General features: G+C 51.8%; 1 protein-coding gene across 4 annotated transcripts; it reads left to right on the forward strand.

The window, feature by feature from the left end:
* The first annotated feature begins 8,323 nt into the window (after positions 1–8,323).
* SH2B1 (SH2B adaptor protein 1) lies at positions 8,324–16,526 on the forward strand. Of its 4 annotated transcripts, XM_074346140.1 has the most exons (10): positions 8,324–8,463; positions 10,444–11,474; positions 11,743–11,844; positions 12,090–12,181; positions 12,293–12,468; positions 14,085–14,288; positions 14,479–14,690; positions 14,828–15,055; positions 15,460–15,559; positions 15,742–15,880. In XM_074346140.1, coding segments are annotated over exons 2-10 (2,058 nt in total). In that variant the 5' UTR covers positions 8,324–8,463; positions 10,444–10,532; the 3' UTR covers positions 15,744–15,880. The 4 variants fall into 4 exon arrangements, with proteins under 4 accessions (XP_074202241.1, XP_074202240.1, XP_074202242.1 ...); XM_074346139.1 differs by lacking the exon at positions 8,324–8,463 and having other exon boundaries at positions 8,531–11,474; XM_010972568.3 differs by lacking the exon at positions 8,324–8,463 and having other exon boundaries at positions 8,534–11,474; positions 14,828–14,999; positions 15,742–15,910.
* The last annotated feature ends 1,723 nt before the right edge of the window (positions 16,527–18,249 follow it).

Genomic DNA, 18,249 nt, shown 5'->3' on the forward strand with positions numbered 1-18,249 from the left:
CAAGTCTGGGCGCCTCTAGCCCCCAGTTTCTACGGCCCTCTCTGTCAACTTCCGGGCGCGGGCCGGACGACGTCAAGGGAGTGCTGATGGCTCGGGGGTGGGTAAGGGTGGGAAGTTTTCCACGACGCCTTCGGGACTCGCGGGTGGAGGGGCCACGCAGTTCTCTCTGGCGGCGCCGGGGGGCGATGTGAAGCGTCCTGTCGCTCACTTGCGCCCCGGAGGCTCATGGGCGTTGTAGTTCCCAGGGCAGCCGGCTGTGTGGGCACTTAGTTTGGGAGTTAGAGAGGGTGAGGCCCGGTCCGGAGGGACCGTACCAGCCTCCTGGAGGCAGTGGCGGCGGCCCCGACGTGGACCGCTCAGGAGCGTTCTAGCCCCGAACTCCCTGGAGTCCGACCCACTGCGCGGATCTGGCGACAGATCTGGCGGCCGTTGGTCGCAGCTGGAGGTAGGACCAGGCCCGCAGCCAGACTAAGCACGACTCCTGGGAACCTTTCGGGGGTGGGGCTCTAGTGTGACCCATCTCTCCGCTGAGCCTTTGTTTTCTTCTCTGTAAAATGGAAATAGTGGTATCTGCTTCATAGGGAGATCCTGATTTCTGGCTCTGAGAGGAAATGAGCTGGGCAGGAGACAAGAACAGGGTACAGAAGCCTCCAGGTCCCACAGTCTTTGACCCTCAAATACCCGCCCTACTGGCTCACAGCCTGCGAGGACAAAGTTTTGCCTTCCACCCCGTAACTCCTCAGCAGCCCAGGACATAATTCCCTTGATCGTCGTCCGATCCGCCCACTCAGTTTTACAGGTGACCCAGGTGAGGGACCAGACTCCGGTGCCTTTAAGGGCAGCCTGATTCTCTTCTTCCGCTGTTTCCCCGGCACCTACCACAGGGCGGGGCACTCAGCGCTCAATAAATGTCAACTGAATGAATGACTGCAGGGATAGTAAATGACCTTTAACTTTCATATCCATCATCTCATCACCCTGGGATGATAATAGCAGCTGCTTAACCTTGATTAATGTTTCCGAAACTCATCAGATCCTTAGACTCAATTGACGGTGTCTGTTTCAAATAGATTCCTTTATTCCTCCCTTGGAGATTATGATTCAGTAGTTCCTGGGCACAGACAAGGAAACTGTATTTATTTATAACACACACATACACCCTTCTTAAGCTCAGAGAAGTTTGGGAAACTCAAAACTAAAGCTTTCTGTGGATCAGGCATTGTCCAAATGCTTCATATTGGTTCACATTCAGTGCTCCCAATGTTACCCTGTGTGATAAGAGCCACATTATTTCCCCCATTTTACCTGTGAGAAAACTGAGCATCAAGGTGATTAAGGAACCCAACTCAGCCAAACTCCAAAGAAGTGTACACTTAGCTAATGCCTTGTACTATAGTTTAACTGTCATTTTACAATGAGAAACATGCTAAGAGTTCTGTCCTGGCTTTCCAAACCCAACAGCTCTGCTTAGGAGGGGATGGTACAGTACAAAAGGGTTCTTTCCCTAGCCTTAAGCTCATCACTCCACTCCTGGGAATTTATCCTAAGACACTATTGGCCACTACCAGGATGTGAGATTTGGGGGAGTGGTGCTTGAACAAATGCTTTCTATTTTAGTGGTGCTATATATTTTTTAGTGTGTATTTGTTTGAAAGAAAGACTGGCATAGTAAATAGTTTAAAAAATGAATCAATTTTAAAAACAATACTTGGTATATAATATCATGAGTGGTATGAATATATGGCAAATTTTGAGAGAACTGTACATGAATGACTGAAATTTGCAAAACACGGTGCTTGGAAAAAGAGTCCAAAGGGAGGGAATTTTTTTGTAGCGCTGTTGATTGTAGGTGGCATCCTCTGTAACAGTCAGGAGTCTTGATTTATAGATAACAGAATTTACATTGGCTGATTTGAGCAGAGAGGGGTTTGTTTATGGGTGGTAGGCAGCTTATAGAATTGTGGGGCAGGATGGAGAAATGGCTCCCAAGCCAGAAAACTGATCTGACCTGATAAGAAAACAGCTACTACCGCCACTGCCACCAAACACTAAATGCCAGGACTTAGAATTGTCTGTAACAGCGACTGCTCATGGCTCTAAAGACACTTTTGCATCAAGAAAGTGACCATCTCTCCCCTGCACCTCCAAAGCCAGGCAAATTCAAAGCCTAACATGGATGCGTCTGATTGTGGAAACTTAGACTGTCAATTTTCAGTGTTCTTGTATCAGAGGAGGCTGAGGGATGTATTCTAACTTTGATGTTAGAGCAAGACTGATTGAGAATTGCCCCCAATGTCCAGCCATGGCTGTGAACATCACAGTGAAAGAGCAGAATGAAGACAAATGTCCACTATGTGGATGTGGTAGTGTTAATTTTGGCATAGCCACTAGTTGAAATATGGATGGAGTGGGCTCAGGATTGCAGAGACAAGAGCCAACCACCCATGAAAATGCTTGTGAGCAGTGTTAAATGAAGGAAGTTTGGCTACTATAAAAAAAAAAATTTGCAAGTTGGGAGTGAGGAGTGGAGAGTGGGCACAAAGCCAAAAACAAATGTGACTTTAGGAGGCCGTAATTTGCTTGGAGAAGGAGAGATTTTTCTCTCAAGCATTTCTTTTATGTGATTATAGTTAAAGAAAGAAAAGTTCTTTGTGCAGAATCTTGAACTCTTTAAAAAAGATACTCTTGAAATCAAATGACCTTTTGGGTCTCCCCAGCAGTCTGTTCACTCTGCTGTAGGATAGACACTTTGAGCTCCTGCTTAACAACCATTTTTCCATCTTCCTGTAGTCAGGGGTCTGATTTTGTTCAGGTGGTCCTTTCCCCAGCCCTGGGAATAAATCCTAACAGGACTTGTCCACTTCTCGTGGTCCTACTCTCCTTGCCAGGGGATTTGTTTAGAGTTAAGTGTGTGATTTCTTGGAGCTAATAACTGGTAAGAGGGTGAATCAAATGGCAGGTGAATTACATCTCAATACACCTATTATTTAAAAAAGAATCCAAATTCCTCCCTGTGGCCCACAAGGTGCATGATCTGGCTCCTGCCCACCTCCTTGACCCCTATCTAGTACAATTTTCCTCACTCTCTCCCAGTCACACTGGCCATCCATAAATATCCTATGATTGCTTCTGACTCAGGGTCTTGCAAGTTTTCTTCCCTCTTCCTGAAACACTTCCCTGATGCTTTCCCCACAGCCTGGTGCTTCTCATCTTTGAGGTCTCACCTCAGATGTCACCCTCTTCTTAATGTCCTCTTTGCTTTTCTTCATAGCATTTAAATATTCAAAATTATCTTAGTACTTTGCTTGTTTGTTGGGTTTTTATTTTTTTCTGTCTGACAGTAAGTTCTTAAGAGCAAGCACTTATTTTTTACTCTAGGAGCAATACCTACCACTTAGGCGAAGAAGTATTTGTTGAAGGAAGGATCTGTTGAATCATTTCAATTGAGCATTCAGTTAAGCATTGTGTTGGGCTAAATTTACTGATGTTTTCAATGGAAAGCAAATTTTGTATTTACATTCATTTTAAAAATAAAAGTGAGTAACTTTTGGGGCCTCTGCTTTATTATCTATAAAATGGGGATGAGTGAAGAGGTTAAACTTTATGGTCTCTAAGATTTTTTTGTAGCTCTAACTTCTAAAAGGAGGAGTCTGCTGTAACTGAAATGATTCTGGGCTGACCCACAGCTTAGTGGCAAACTGGGGAGCTCTGTCCTCAGTGCTACTCAAGAGACTTATCTGAAGCTCAAGGGCATCCTTCACTCTTTTCCCCACCAGCCAGCCTGGCAATGCTTCCACAGAAATCTCTCTAGACATCCTCCTTGGTACTAACCTTAGTGCACTGCCTTGGCCAGGACAGCATCAGCCCTCTCCTGGACTACTGCACCAGTTTCCTCTCTGTGTCCAGTCCCCCTATCACCCAACTCATACTGGCCCTGGCTGCTCGTACAAACACAGAACTCTGATCACATTCACATCACTCAAATGTGGCTGGAGACATTTCACTTGAAAATACTTTGTGAATGTCAGACAAAAGCTACTCAGCAAAAGGCACTTGAGAGGCAGCTGAGGTGGGTTGGCCATGCATGGCTTCCTAGAAGAGGCTACACTTTGAAGCCTGAAACCAGAGGAAGGAAGATTGACAGAAGTGGGGGAAATGATGTGTGTCATATTAAAGGCAGAGCCTAAATGAAGGTGGAGAATTTCAGCTGTCAAAATGTTCTGATGGAGCAAAGCATGATCCAGAGGGGCAGGAGGTTCTGGCCAAAGCACCAAGGCTGAATTAGACATCCCAGAAAATAGGAGAAATTCCAATCTCCTGGGGTCGGGGAGGGTCAAGATGACCTCTAGAAGAATCCCACAAACAACCACTTCCCCTTCAGTCAGAGACTCTGGTTTTCCTTTGAAGAGCCACCCTCTGCAGTGCTCAGCGTACGGAGTTTGGTTGGAGCTGAGCCCATTACAATCTCGGATGATGGGTCCGGGATCTAATGTTTATCAGTCAGCATAATCTATCAATCATGGTCACAACTGTCCATTCAGGGTTAGTAGTCTTTCAACGCCCCCTGGTGTACTGAAGTTCACTTCTGGCACTAACTGCCCAGAGTTAAGGGCTCATTCCTCCACAAGACTGCCCCCACTTCAGATGCCAGCTGCAAGTGCAGTCCCCCACCCATCCTTCTGGTCAACTGCCTACAGATCTGGAAGTCTCCCAAGATCTCCCTCAGGTTTGATAATTTGCTCAAACAACTCAGAATGCATGAAAGCACTGTACTTATGAGTACGGTTATATTTTCTAATAAAAGATACAAGTCAGGAATAGCCAAATTAAGAGATATATAGGGTGAGGTCTGGGAGGGTCCACATAGAATCAGGATACATCATCCTCCTGGCACATCAGTGTATTCACCAACTAGGAAGCCCTACTGAGCTTCAGTGTCCAGAGTTTTTATTGGGGTTTCATGACTTAGGCATGATTGATTAAATCATCACCAGGTGACTGAACTTAATCTCCAAGCCCCTTCCCCTCCCTGGAGATCAAACTGGCTCAAAATCCCAACCTTCTAATCACAAAGTTGGTCTTTCTGGTGAGCAGCCCCCATCCAGAAGCTACGTAGGGGCTTGCATTATTCACCTCATTAGCAAAAGCTCAGGTGTGATCTAAGGGGCTCATGAATAACAGACACTTCTGTCACTTGGGAAATGCCAAGTATTTTAAAAGTGCTATGCCAAGAACCTAAGATAAAGGCCAGACAAATTCCTTATTATACAACAGATAGGCTTTGCGTGACCCAAGCTGAGCTGATGACACGCACCGCTATTGCACTTGCTGGAATTATTGGGAAAGCTATGATCTTTTTTCCACTAGGATTACGAAGCTGGTAGAATGTAAGCTTTGCTCCAAGTTCAAATGGACACTGTTTGAGCCTCTGGCTCCAACTATGCCTAAAGTCACTCTACCTCTGATTTTTAAATTCTGTGAATGAACCATAAACTCCCCCTCTTTTCATGTTTAATCTACCGTAAATGGAGTGGGGTGGGGTGGGCTGATTACCTGTAACTGAAAGGATCCAGAGTATTACATCCCTTGTTTGTGGGGAGGAAGAAATGTTTCTTCCTTTCATAGCAATACTTTGACTTAACCTGGGCTCCCGATCTCATCCTTCCTACTTTCCCCAAGCCTCACTCCTCCAATTCCATCCTTTCTACTGGCTCCTTTCCCCTTAGGCTTTAGACATAATCAGGTTTCCCTCAGGATATAAACAAACAAGCAAACCTTTCCACCCTCTAAAACTACAACCCTCAATATCTCTCTCCTTCCCTTTTTGGCCAAACTGTGTAGGACAGCCCTCTGCATTCCTCCTCCCACTTCTTCACCTTCCTTCATTCCTCTGTCTGCTACCATTGGCTTCTGCTTCCATCACTTCCCTCAAATTACTCTCAACAAAGTCGCTAAGCAATCTAAGTCATAGATGTTTTCTACAGAAGACAATGGCAGTGCTCAGTACCATGGGTCCCTTTTTACCATTTGTGTGTTAAGTGTTTGCCCAAACTACACCCCTCCCCACCCACCCACACATACTCTCTGGTCTTTGATGTGTGGTTTTTCTTCCAGTTAGAACTTCCCCTCAAAAAATTTTTTGGAGGAATGTCCTCAGGCTACTGGAGCCTTTGCCTGAGAATTCACATCTCCTAGGGGCAGCCCTAGTCTACAGCTGAGGGATGTTGGTAAGTGAAAGGCCCACCTCCCTTGTTTCTGGACAAATCTGAGGTACAACTTATACCTGGAGCTCCCCTGAAGAATCAAGCTGAATTACTCTCTTCCTGAGATCACGTTTGTTTGGTTTCCTCTCCTGCTTCTCCCACTCCTTTACTGGTTTCTTCTGGTAGCACTTTTTAAATAAATAAATCACTTGCACACAAATTCTCATCTAAGGGTGTGCTTCTGGGTTTCTGATCCAAGACATCATCTCAGCACTTTCTGCTCCTCTTTGCCTGCCTGTTAAAAGTGGCTCATTCCCCAGATTTAGAGCCTAGGCCTTCTCTCTACATGTGTTACCTGGACAATCTCATTCATGTCCATGGCTTTAACCACTATTCATGTCTGATCTCAACCACACCGCTTTGTGCAGGTGAGACAGTAGATCCATCTCTGCTGGACAGCTCCACCTAGCTGTCCACAGATACCTCCAGCACTACTATAGTAGTCATTAGGCACATGTGGCTATTTTAATTTCAATTAATTAAAATGAAAACTTCAGTTCCTTATCACACTAACCACAGTTCAAGTGTTCAACAGCCACATGTGGCTAGTGGCTATCATACTGGGCAATGGCAATATAAAACATTTCAGTCATTGCAGAAGTTTTACTGGACAGCTCAGACACAACATTTCCAAGCATAATTCATCATCACCAGCCCCCTGCCTTTCTGTATTCCTCAACTTGTCTCACTCCTGGACAACGATGGGCAAACTACAGTGAAAGGGTTTATACGGGTATCAAGGAGGAGGGAGGTGATCACACAACTACTCTTTTCCATTAACATCTTCCTCTGAACTGGGAAGATGGATGGACAAAGATGGTGATGAAGACCTTAACAAAGGCCATCTATGAGCCAATGTAAATTTAGTTAGAGCTAGGGTAGAGATGACGACTAAGGCTGGCTTCCCTTCCACAATGAATTTTTCCAACTCCATCCAGCAGCTTCAACTTTGAACATTCTTGTGTAAGTCAGGGCATTTATCCATCTCCAATCTCGTGGGTCATGTGCCTTTGTGTTTCAGTACAAGAACGTGATACAAGCCAATTAATTAGTCAGTTCTAGAAATTTTATTCCAAATCTCGGGGAAAAAAAGACATGTTCCTTCTACGAGAGTTGCTAACCTATTACGATTTAAGTTTGGAGCTGTGGAAATCCATTTTGCCACTAAGAGAGGAGCGCCCTGCCTGAGAGTGAGGCCAAAGGCACGGGGAAAGCAGAGCCCAGAGGTGAACGACAAGGTTCTGATATCTTTTGGCCCTTTTATTCAGCTGCACCTGAAGACACTCGATCCATTCTTTTCAACGTCTGGGGTCAAAAGATTCCCTTATTACTTAGGTCAGCTGGAGCTGGTCAATGAGAGACCTGACTGATGAGGAGCTCATCTTGCTCATGATTTCAACTACCCTCCATACCTCAATGATTCCTAATTTGTATATCTGGCCTTAATGTCTCTTCTGAGCTCCAGACTATGTCCACCTTCCTACTGACGTTCCACAAGCACGTCCAAAACTGACCCCATTATTCCTGTCCCCCCTCCCCCTTTATTTCCCAGCTCTGAGATGGAACCTCCTAGAACCTCCAGTACTTTCCTCAGAGAAGCCAAGGTCGTAAGTTCAGGCTCCGCCTCCTCGCAGGGCCTCACCAAGGTCACCCGCATCTTCCCTCCTCCAGCTCCTTGGGGGCGGCGTCCGCGAACCCCTCTTCAGCCCGGCCAGGCGCTCTAGGCTGCTGCGGGCCCTTCGAAAAGCCTTCTTATCTCGCTGATTTCCGGTACCGGTGGCTCCTCTAGCCTCCATCAGGGCCTTGAGACTCTATTCCCCTAAGGCGCCTTCTCTATGGTAGACCGCTCCCCTTTGTCCCAGATTTCCTCCTGGAGGGCGCTTTAGCGGGACCCAGCTCTCTCCTACGGCTGCTTCTGCAGTTCCTTTTAGATGCAACTGGAGAAGTCACTGAGCCCTCCGAGAGTCACGCTCTCTTAGCTCTGGAAGGGTTGCACGGAGTGGGAGGATGGCGGAAGTGAGTGTGAAGGTGCCCTTCCCTCTCCCCGCTCTTCTCTATGGTCGCTTCCTTCGGTGACGGGAAAATAGGGGTCCCGGCGCCTGCGCAGAACCGGGCTGGGAGCTAGTCGCGGAGTGGGGGGTGGGGCAGGGAGCGGGAGCTGCCGCCGCCGCCGGAGCTAACCGCGGGGACCGAGATGCAGGTGGGACCGGAACCGGAACCCCCCTCTTCAAGTCCCTCTTCCCTCTCAGCGACCCGGCCCCGGCGCCTACGGGGATCCCTGGGTGGGGGCGGACGTGGGGGGCTAGAGACAGGAGGGGTGCCCGGCCCCGGAGAGTGCAGCAGACAGGGCTGCTTCCCTGGAGGCTGCGGCCCCGGGGAATGGGCGGGTAGAGGGTGTCCAGGGAGGAGGGTCGGGTCGTAGTGGATTGACCACCGGTCCTGGAGGGTCCGAGCCAGGAGCGGAGCCTGCACCCTCCACCACCCGCCCTTCGGGAAATAGCAGAACTGAGCCAAGAGGCAGGTGCACTGGGAAAATGTGTCTGATTCCCGCTTGGCAGAAGAGAAACTGAGTCACCAGCTCAGGAGTCGCAGGGTCAGCGGGCCTGAAGGGGGCTGGGTCGGCCTGTGGTGCAGAGGGTTGGGTGGGCCCGTGTGAGCTGAGGTGGCCTCTGCCTGGAGATTGGTCTGTCTGCTGTGTCTGCACCTCTTGGCTCGGTTCCCTTGTGCCCCATGACTCTTGCATCTCCTGGCTTCTTCTCGTTAGTTTGGAATTATCCCCATGGTTGGAGCCATCTGAGTGTGTAGGGCCTAGACCAAGGAGGAAGGAGAGGGGTTTGCTGACTGTGGGTCTGAGCAGGAATCTGAGATTTGGGGAGATTTACCTGAACTGCCCTCTCCCCAGTCTTGGTGCCAGTCATCTTACAATATAATATGTGGGAGGAACACAGACAGAAGAGCCATGGGTTGTAAATTCCATGCCCATCTCTGCGACCTGCTAGTTGTAAGACCTTGGGGAGGCTCTTCCTTTCACTAATTTCTCTTAGAAAATTGGAACCCATAAAGATAGTTAATAGGGCAGTCATGTATTGTGTGTTTACTTTGTGTCAGGCACAAACATGTTCCATTTAATTCTCCCAACAGTTCTAGGGGTTAGGGATCATTAGCTCTGTTTCATAGATATGAAAACTGAAGCTCAGAGAGGACATATAATTTGTTCAAGATCACACAGCTAATAGGTGGACAGAGATGGAATTTCATCCTAAGTCTGACTCCATAACCTATGGCCTTACCTACCAGACTAACCAGCCTTTAGGGCACGCTCGAGAAGAGGGAGGTGAAAAAGCCAAGGACCCAACTCCCTGTTATGTTTTATTTAGTTTGTGACCAGCAAAGACTTGCCCAGACCCAGTCCACAGTCTGTCCTCACCTGGTGCTGCTGCCTCTGGGCCCTAGACTGAAGGGGCACCAAAGAAGTGGGCTGCGGCCATTCCAAGCCTACTTCACACAGTGCTTGGGTGCTGGGCCCTGGGGTCACCTTTCAAGACAGTTACTCTTTCACTCCATCATCCATCCACCCTCCCTCCTCAGAGATGGACCTCAGGATGCATGAGGCAAGGTCTCTAAGTTCCGTAGGCCTAGCTCCCCTGAAAGCTGGGGCAGTGTGGGGCGGTGACTGAGGCTGGTCCAGCCAGTCCCTGGGGAAAAGGACTGTGTAGCGGGGAAAACAGTAGACTTGGAGTTCTGGAACTTTTTCTGAGCTTTGGTTTCCTCATCTATTATAGAGGCTATTAAGACCTCTCACAGGGAAAGGTAAGAACAGCACATCGGAAAGTATATAATAAATATTGAAGGGTCGTTTTAGGGAAGGGAGGTATTGTGGAAAAGATCCCCACTTAGAGGAAAGCGCTGCCCAGCCGTCTGCCACACCCGGGAGCCAAAACTGGAAGTGGACTGGGGAGGTAGAAGTGGGAGCAGGCCAGACACTGGGGAGCCGGTTGGTTGGCTGGGGCTTATGGGGTATGAGGATCTGCAGAAGGGAGGGGAGGCAGGGTGGTTGTTCGTGCACCGTTGCTTTCCGAGGAGTCTAGACCAGAGGAGGGGGGAGTCTGGCTCGGGGTGGGGCTCTGGCCCCAGTCCCACCTCAGCAGTGACTCCATGTATGTGCCTCTTCCTTCTGCAGCTGCTGCCGCTCACCCCGTGTCTTCTGGCCGCTTCCCTCTTTGCTGCCCCTCCCTACAGGCTCCCCCTCTCCACCTCCTGGGGGCCATCATGAATGGTGCCCCTTCCCCAGAGGATGGGGCCTCCCCCTCCCCTCCCCCCTTGCCCCCCCCTCCTCCCCCTAGTTGGCGGGAGTTCTGCGAGTCCCATGCCCGGGCTGCTGCCCTGGATTTTGCCCATCGTTTTCGCCTCTACCTGGCCTCCCACCCCCAGTACGCAGGGCCCAGGGCTGAGGCCACCTTCTCCCGCCGTTTTGCTGAGCTCTTCCTGCAGCACTTTGAAGCTGAGGTGGCCCGGGCCTCTGGCTCCCTCTCGCCACCCATCCTGACTCCTCTGAGTCCTGGTGTGGAGATCCCGCCACAGGACCTGTCCCTTGAGAGCTGCAGGGTGGGCGGGCCCCTGGCTGTGCTGGGCCCTTCTCGATCCTCTGAGGACCTGGCCGGCCCCCTCCCTTCCTCGGTCTCTTCCTCTTCTACGACCTCCTCCTCGAAGCCGAAGCTAAAGAAGCGCTTCTCCCTCCGCTCAGTGGGTCGCTCTGTCCGCGGTTCAGTCCGTGGCATCCTGCAGTGGCGGGGGACCGTTGACCCTCCCTCTCCAGCTGGGCCCCTGGAGACCTCATCGGGCCCCCCAGTGTTGGGTGGAAACAGCAACTCCAACTCCTCTGGTGGGGCTGGGACCATTGGTAGGGGACTGGTTAGTGACGGAACATCCTCTGGGGACAGATGGACTCACCGTTTTGAGAGGCTGAGACTCAGTCGGGGAGGGGGGACCTTGAAGGACGGAGCAGGCGTGGTGCAGAGAGAAGAGCTGCTGAGTTTCATGGGGGCTGAAGAGGCAGCCCCTGACCCAGCTGGAGTGGGCCGGGGAGGAGGGGTGGCCGGGCCTTCCTCAGGGGGAGGAGGGCAACCTCAGTGGCAGAAGTGTCGCTTGCTGCTTCGAAGTGAAGGCGAAGGAGGAGGAGGCAGTCGTCTGGAGTTCTTTGTACCACCAAAGGTGAGGCCTAAGGCGGGTGGGTGACTGGGAGCAAGGGATTAAGCAGCCAGGATGGTGACTCGGCTCACATACCTATGTTTGCTTACTGTGGTTTTTCAAGGTAGCTCCTGACTCTGGGTTAGTAGCCGAGGGCAGGACTGAGAAAGTACTATTACTACCTTTTGTCTAACTCCCTTAGGGTGTGGAGGGAAAAATGAATCTCTGCAGGGAAGGGAAAGTTGGTCTGTGCACACCCAAAATCTGGACCTTGTTCTCTCTCCCAACCTAGGCATCTCGGCCTCGACTCAGCATTCCCTGCTCTAGCATCACTGATGTGCGGACAACCACAGCCCTGGAGATGCCTGACCGGGAGAACACGTTTGTGGTTAAGGTAGGAGCTCTGGGCTCCCCTGCCCGCTTGGAGCACTCGTGCTGTGGAGAGAGTTCTTAGCACTTTTAAGCAAGGGATCCTGGTGGAAGGAGGTGCACGTACGTCAGGTGCCTTGAGAGCATGTCCCTGGGGCTGCAGCTTTTTTGGGAGGAGGGACGAGAGGAAGGATATTCTAGTTCCTGTTAGGGGTGAATTAGAACCCCAAGACCTGGAAGTGGCCTGTGGGCCTCCTCTTGTCTCCATAGGTGGAAGGCCCCTCGGAGTATATCCTGGAGACAACTGATGCTCTACATGTGAAGGCCTGGGTATCTGACATCCAAGAATGCCTGAGCCCGGGGTGAGAAGCCTGACTTCTGTCACCAGGGACACCAGGGGTGAGGATGGGAATCAGCCCTGTGCTTCTCCCCTGGTGACTTTCCTCCTAGCACCATTTTCCCTGTCTCCGCAGACCTTACCCTGCTACCAGTCCCCGCCCCATGACCCTACCCCTGGCCCCTGGGACCTCGTTCCTGACAAGGGAGAACACAGACAGCCTGGAGCTGCCCTGCCTGAATCACTCAGAGAGTCTGCCCAGCCAAGGGCTGCTGCTGGGGCCCAGCGAGAGCAACGATCGCCTGTCACAGGGTAAGGGTGGAGCCTTAGAGCGCTGTGAACCTCAGGACCTGCCACACAATACCCCTGGCCATCAAGCCAGGCCCTCCTTCCAGGCTCTACTGTGTCCCTTATTCCTGCTCCTAGCTGCCACCCACCGGATGCTTGGCTTTTGTCCCTGATCAGGCCACAGTTTACCATTTAGAACCATCACCATCACCAGCCAACAGGAGCTCCAAGTCAACTCTTATCCAGCCTTCTGTGCCCAGCCTTTTTCCCTTTTCCACAAGCCTTGTGCAGGCCACCACTCTGGCTGGAGATAATGGTTCTCTTTTTCAGACTTCCAGAACACTTTGTATACATCTTTGTTTTGTTCTTACCCTGCATCTCTGCGCCTATGTTGATGGTACTAAGTTTACTTTTGATTCCCTACTTCTAAATACACATGTACCCTACCCACACACATAAACACACAAAAGAGTGTCTACCTGGCCCCAGCTCACCTTTCTAGACTCCATCACACCCTTTTCTTCTGATCTTCCATTCTGAACTTTAGTTTCACTGTGATTAGCACACAGGCTATATTTGATGAGTAAAAAAAATGAATTAAAGAATCTTAGAGCTGGAATGGACCTTTCAGGTCATCAATTCCAATCTCCTCATTTTTCAGGCAACTAAGACCAGAGAGAAGTGTCTTTTCTGAGGTCATCCGAGAGTCACTGACAAAGACAGAGGCGATGCCAGCTTGGTGCCTGAGCCACCACACTCTGCACTCAGCATAGACCTGTCCTGAGCACTATGTCCAACGTGCCTGTAGGCTCAAGCCTGCTGCTCAGCAGACATTCAGGAATGCCCTAGTACATCCCGACCCTGTGCTGGGCTCTGGCAGAATGGGGAGCGCAGAGCTATTCCATGGGCTCAGTCTAGCTGAGTTGACAAGACATCACTCCCTCTAAAAAGCAGGACTCCAAATGGAGAGCTTGTGCTTAGTGTCCTCTGAGTGGCACCAGCAGGAAGCTTTGGGCACTCAGAGGAGGAAGAGAATCAGGGAAGGTGGAACAGACAGGGAATGCTACACAGGGAGGTGAGAGAAGAGGACATGACTTGGAGGAAGCAAATGGTGAGAGCAGAGACCTGAGATGGGGAGAGCCCAGGAGATCTGGAAAAATCAAATGGATTGATTGGGCTAAAGCGGAGGTTACGTGAATACAAGTTAACATGAAGGTCAAGTTGGTCAGGTTGGGGGATTCACAGAACTCTGATGCCTCTGAGAGTTGGGGGCTTTGTCTTGTAGGCCAAAAGTGACCCCTTTTTAACATGAAAATATTTGAGGAATTCTAACCCCCACCTCTGCAACAATAGCTCTACTTTCAGCTGTCAGTTCAGAAAAGATAAATGCACATCTGGATTCTAGGACCTTGTTGGAATAACTCTGCAGTCCACAGGTAGTGCATAAAGCATGAAGCATAAGTTAGGAGCCATTAATAAAAGCCATCAGGCTCACTGCCTGAAGAAGGAGCCAGCATTTCAGCCACCTGACCGCCTATACACACAGGGTAGACTGGCTGGTGGGAAAGTGGGCCCAAGCAGACCAGTCGTTCCAAAGAGTAGCTTCTCAAGTTCTCAACTTTGCCCTCCTTTTTTTCCAGGGGCATATGGGGGCCTCTCAGACCGCCCCTCGGCATCCATCTCCCCCAGTTCCACCTCCATTGCTGCCTCCCATTTTGACTCAATGGAACTGCTTCCCCCAGAGTTGCCCCCCCGTATCCCCATTGAAGAGGGACCCCCAGCAGGGACAGCTCATCCCCTCTCGGCCCCCTACCCACCCCTGGACACTCCGGAAACAGCCACAGGTACCAGAGGTGTGAGTGTGTGTCTGCCTCCAGGCCTGGTTGCCCACCTTCCAGAAACTCTTGCCTTGGGATCCTGAGGGATCCGACCTGGGGTACTAGGGGGGAACAGAGTGGGAGTAATATTTGAGGGGAAGGCCAGGCTTTTCTTCTCCCTGACACCCTGGTTTCCTTCCCTCTCTCCTTCCTGAAGGGTCATTACTGTTCCAGGGGGAGCCAGAGGGAGGTGAGGGGGACCAGCCCCTCTCAGGGTATCCTTGGTTCCACGGGATGCTCTCTCGACTCAAGGCTGCCCAGCTAGTGCTGGCCGGAGGTACTGGCTCCCATGGTGTTTTTTTGGTACGTCAGAGTGAGACGAGGCGGGGCGAGTACGTCCTCACTTTCAACTTCCAGGGCAAGGCCAAGGTGAGTGACTGCAGAGAAGGCTCCCTTGTAGGTGGCGAGCTTGTGGGTAGACTGGGGAATGTTGCCATCTGGGGAGAAGGGTTCTGTGACTGGCAGGGGCTCAGGCTCCTGCTTTACCCCGCTCGTCCTGCCCTCAGCACCTGCGTCTGTCGCTGAATGAGGAAGGTCAGTGCCGGGTCCAGCACCTGTGGTTCCAGTCCATTTTCGATATGCTCGAGCATTTCCGGATGCACCCCATCCCTCTGGAGTCTGGAGGCTCCAGTGACGTTGTCCTTGTCAGCTATGTCGTGTCCTCCCAGCGACAGCAGGGTGAGCAGAGCAGGTCTGCAGGGGAGGAGGTGCCCGTGCACCCAAGAAGTGAGGAGGTGTGTGTGCCAGAAAGACGGGGCGGGAGGGCTTGAGGAGGAGAGGCTTTGTCAGGGAGAGCGGGGTAGAGAGGTTCCTGGGTGTTGGGGTTTCACAGGAAAAGGAGTACACGGAGGATGAAGGAAGGCAGAGGGCTCCATGTTGGAGCCGGGAGGAAGTTGAGAGTTGGGTGGGTGCATTCCCATTCCATCGGACCCCTCTGTTCCATCATCTGTCTGTCTCCAAATCCATCCTCCTGGCCTTGTTTTTGCCCTTCATCACAGCCTTGCCTTGGGCCTGCCCTTCTTGGGGATGCTCGATCTGAACACCCCCCCCTTCCCCTGATGTCTGATGTCCCTGTCTGATCTTTCCCTTTTCCCCACCCCAACATCCCATCTGTCCCCACGTTGCCCCTCCCCCCCAGGCCGGGAGCAGGCCGGGAGCCATGCAGGGGTGTGCGAGGGAGATCGATGCTACCCCGATGCCTCCTCCACCCTCATGCCCTTCGGAGCGAGTGACTGTGTGTAAGTGTGGTCCTCCTCTCACCACCGCCCATGATCCATCTTCCATGGATGGGGGGGTTGCTCAGGAGATGGGATATGGGGGAGATAGCACATGGCTCCTGGGAGGGATGAGTGAAGGGGGAACTGCTACAAGAGCTTGCCTCCCTCCACAATCAGTCTGTCTTCTTACCGTTCCTATCCAGAACCGAGCACCTCCCATGACCCACCCCAGCCCCCTGAACCCCCTTCATGGACAGATCCCTCACATCCTGGGGCAGAAGAGGCGTCGGGGGCGCCAGAAGTGGCGGCAGCAACAGCCGCAGCAGCCAAAGAGAGGCAAGAGAAAGAGAAAGCGGGCAGTGGAGGGGTCCAGGAAGAGCTGGTCCCCGTGGTTGAGCTGGTCCCCGTGGTTGAATTGGAAGAGGCCGTAGCACCAGGCACGGAGGCCCAGGGAGGCGCTGGATCTGGTGGGGCTCCCGGGGTGACCCTGATGGTGCAGCTCCAGCAGTTACCACTAGGGGGCGATGGAGAAGAAGGGGGCCATCCCAGAGCAATTAATAACCAGTACTCCTTCGTGTGAGACACCCTACCCACCCTTTCTCCACTCTTCTTGTGCCCTAGCCCTCAGTTGGTGGGATTGGGGCTGGGCAGGGACATAGAGGAGTGGTAGGAATCCCCTCCCCACATGCTTCCTGACCCTTGACAGCCAAGGGCATATATGTTGGTACAAAAAGGTTCAAGAGACCTGTTAACTCCCCAGTTCATACACTACAGGTGCCCCGTCCCCTGGGCAGGGGATTCAGGCTCCATTACCTCCCCAAGGGGCTCTTATGGTCAGCCCCACCCCTGGGGGACATTTCCCCATTAACCACCCCCCAACCCAAGGAAGGGTGAGGGGGAAGGGCTGTCAGTTATATTAAGGTGGTTGTTGTTGTTGTTTTAAACAAAATGGAGAAGCATAAATAAATAAAAGGGTTTATCTCGGTTCCATCGTGATGGCTGTGGCCAGTGTTTGCAGTGGGGGCTGGGACAGATGGTCCAGGAAGGCAGCCCTCTCGGTGTTGTGAGCGCCAGAGCAGAGAGGCCGGAGGGCTGGGTCAGGTCAAGCCCCTGTTGCTCTCCAGTCCTGTGCTTTCGGCCCATCGCTTCTCTGGGGGCTGTCTAGTTTCTTAAGCAGTAAGTGCAGAGCCAGACAGTGCTTCTCAGGCTCTCCAGCCAAGTTCTCTTAATAGGACAGGACAGTGAACATCAGGATTGATGACCTCCAAGGACGCTTCCTGCTCTGAACTCCAGTTAAGGCTTCCTACCCTAGGGAGAAGGCAGGCCAAGAGAGATTGGGGGGGCGGGGCTGGGGGTGCAGTGGCGTGTTGGGAGAGGTTTAATGCGGCAGCCAGATGCAGCCATAGTCTGGCTGCTGAGGGGCCCAAGGGCAGGCTGACTGCCCCCCTTCTCAGAGCCAAGCTGGGAAGCTGGAAGATAGATGATAAAGAGTGCTAGCTTCCACCCCTGGCTTTGCTTCTCATTGGCTGTTTGGCCTGGGCAAGTTGTAGCCTCTCCAGGCCTCAGTATCCTCATCTGTAAAATGGGAAGTTTCATCTAGGTTGGAGCTGCTGACATGATTTGCTTGGCCTGGATAATGTTTCCACTGGAATGTCACATAAAATTCAGATTACTGGTTTCTCTTGAAAATCAGAAGATGCAGCCTGATGTGGTACCCACCTTCGACGTGTGCTCCATCCCCACCAACCCACTTCACTCACATGACATGCCGAGCTAGGCCTGTGAGCATTTGAGTTTGCAATATCTTCCCCTGCTTCCCCACCCCAACCCCTCCCCCATTAAACCCAGGCTCTGCTCTCTGAACTGAAATGCAGCTGTGCCCTCTTCCAATGGAGGGCACCTCTGGGCTTCCCAGCTCTGTGGGTGGTGGGTTCCAACAAGGAGGGGCCAGGCTCTGAAGAATCCCACCTATTTTCTTGGCCCTCTCCCTTCCCCACCTCTGTCCAGCTCTGCCTTTTACCATTCTGCCTCTCCCAAGCAGTGGGGAGTCTACACTCATGCCCCTCAGCCTCTGCCCCCACCTCCAGGAGGCCCTACCCATGCTTATGACCTTGCTATTCTGGGCCTTGCGTCCTGTTGGGAGACGGACAGGAGACAGCTGGGATCACAGGCCACCCAGGCTGGGGGCTAGCTGGGGGAAGTCCGCTGTCTCTCCTGGTTTTGTCTAATCCCTAGGGCTCCCCCAGACCTTGGCCTCAGGAGACTGGGGAGAGAATTGGCCTTGCCAAATGGGACAGGGGGAATGGTTTGGGGATCTGGATGCCCTGTTCTCAAAGTGAGATGGTTAGTGAAGGCTGTTGCGCCCCAGGGTAAGCAGGACCTGATCCTCTCCTAATCTAGCAGCAACTGCTGCTGCGAGGCTCCCCCCTTCTCCTAAACCCTGCCAGCCTTCAGGGACTTGCCTTCTGAAGATGGGTAGGGGAAGGGTACAAGGGCCCCTGTCCCCCAAGATTTGCATGTCTTGGCTGGAGGAACCTAAGAGACAATTTTCCTCTCAACCTTTCTTTATGGATGGTTCAGCTGAGGTTTGGGACTGGTCAGGGATGGGCCGGGCTCTATCTCTGTGTCCTTCACTATGCCTTTCCCATCCTCAGCTTCAGCCCTCAGGAAGGGAAGAACACCTTCCCACTTTGGGCTCGGAGACCCTAGTG

This window comes from Camelus bactrianus, chromosome 18 (assembly GCF_048773025.1).
Source record: "Camelus bactrianus isolate YW-2024 breed Bactrian camel chromosome 18, ASM4877302v1, whole genome shotgun sequence".
In the NCBI taxonomy this organism is placed as follows: domain Eukaryota; kingdom Metazoa; phylum Chordata; class Mammalia; order Artiodactyla; family Camelidae; genus Camelus; species Camelus bactrianus.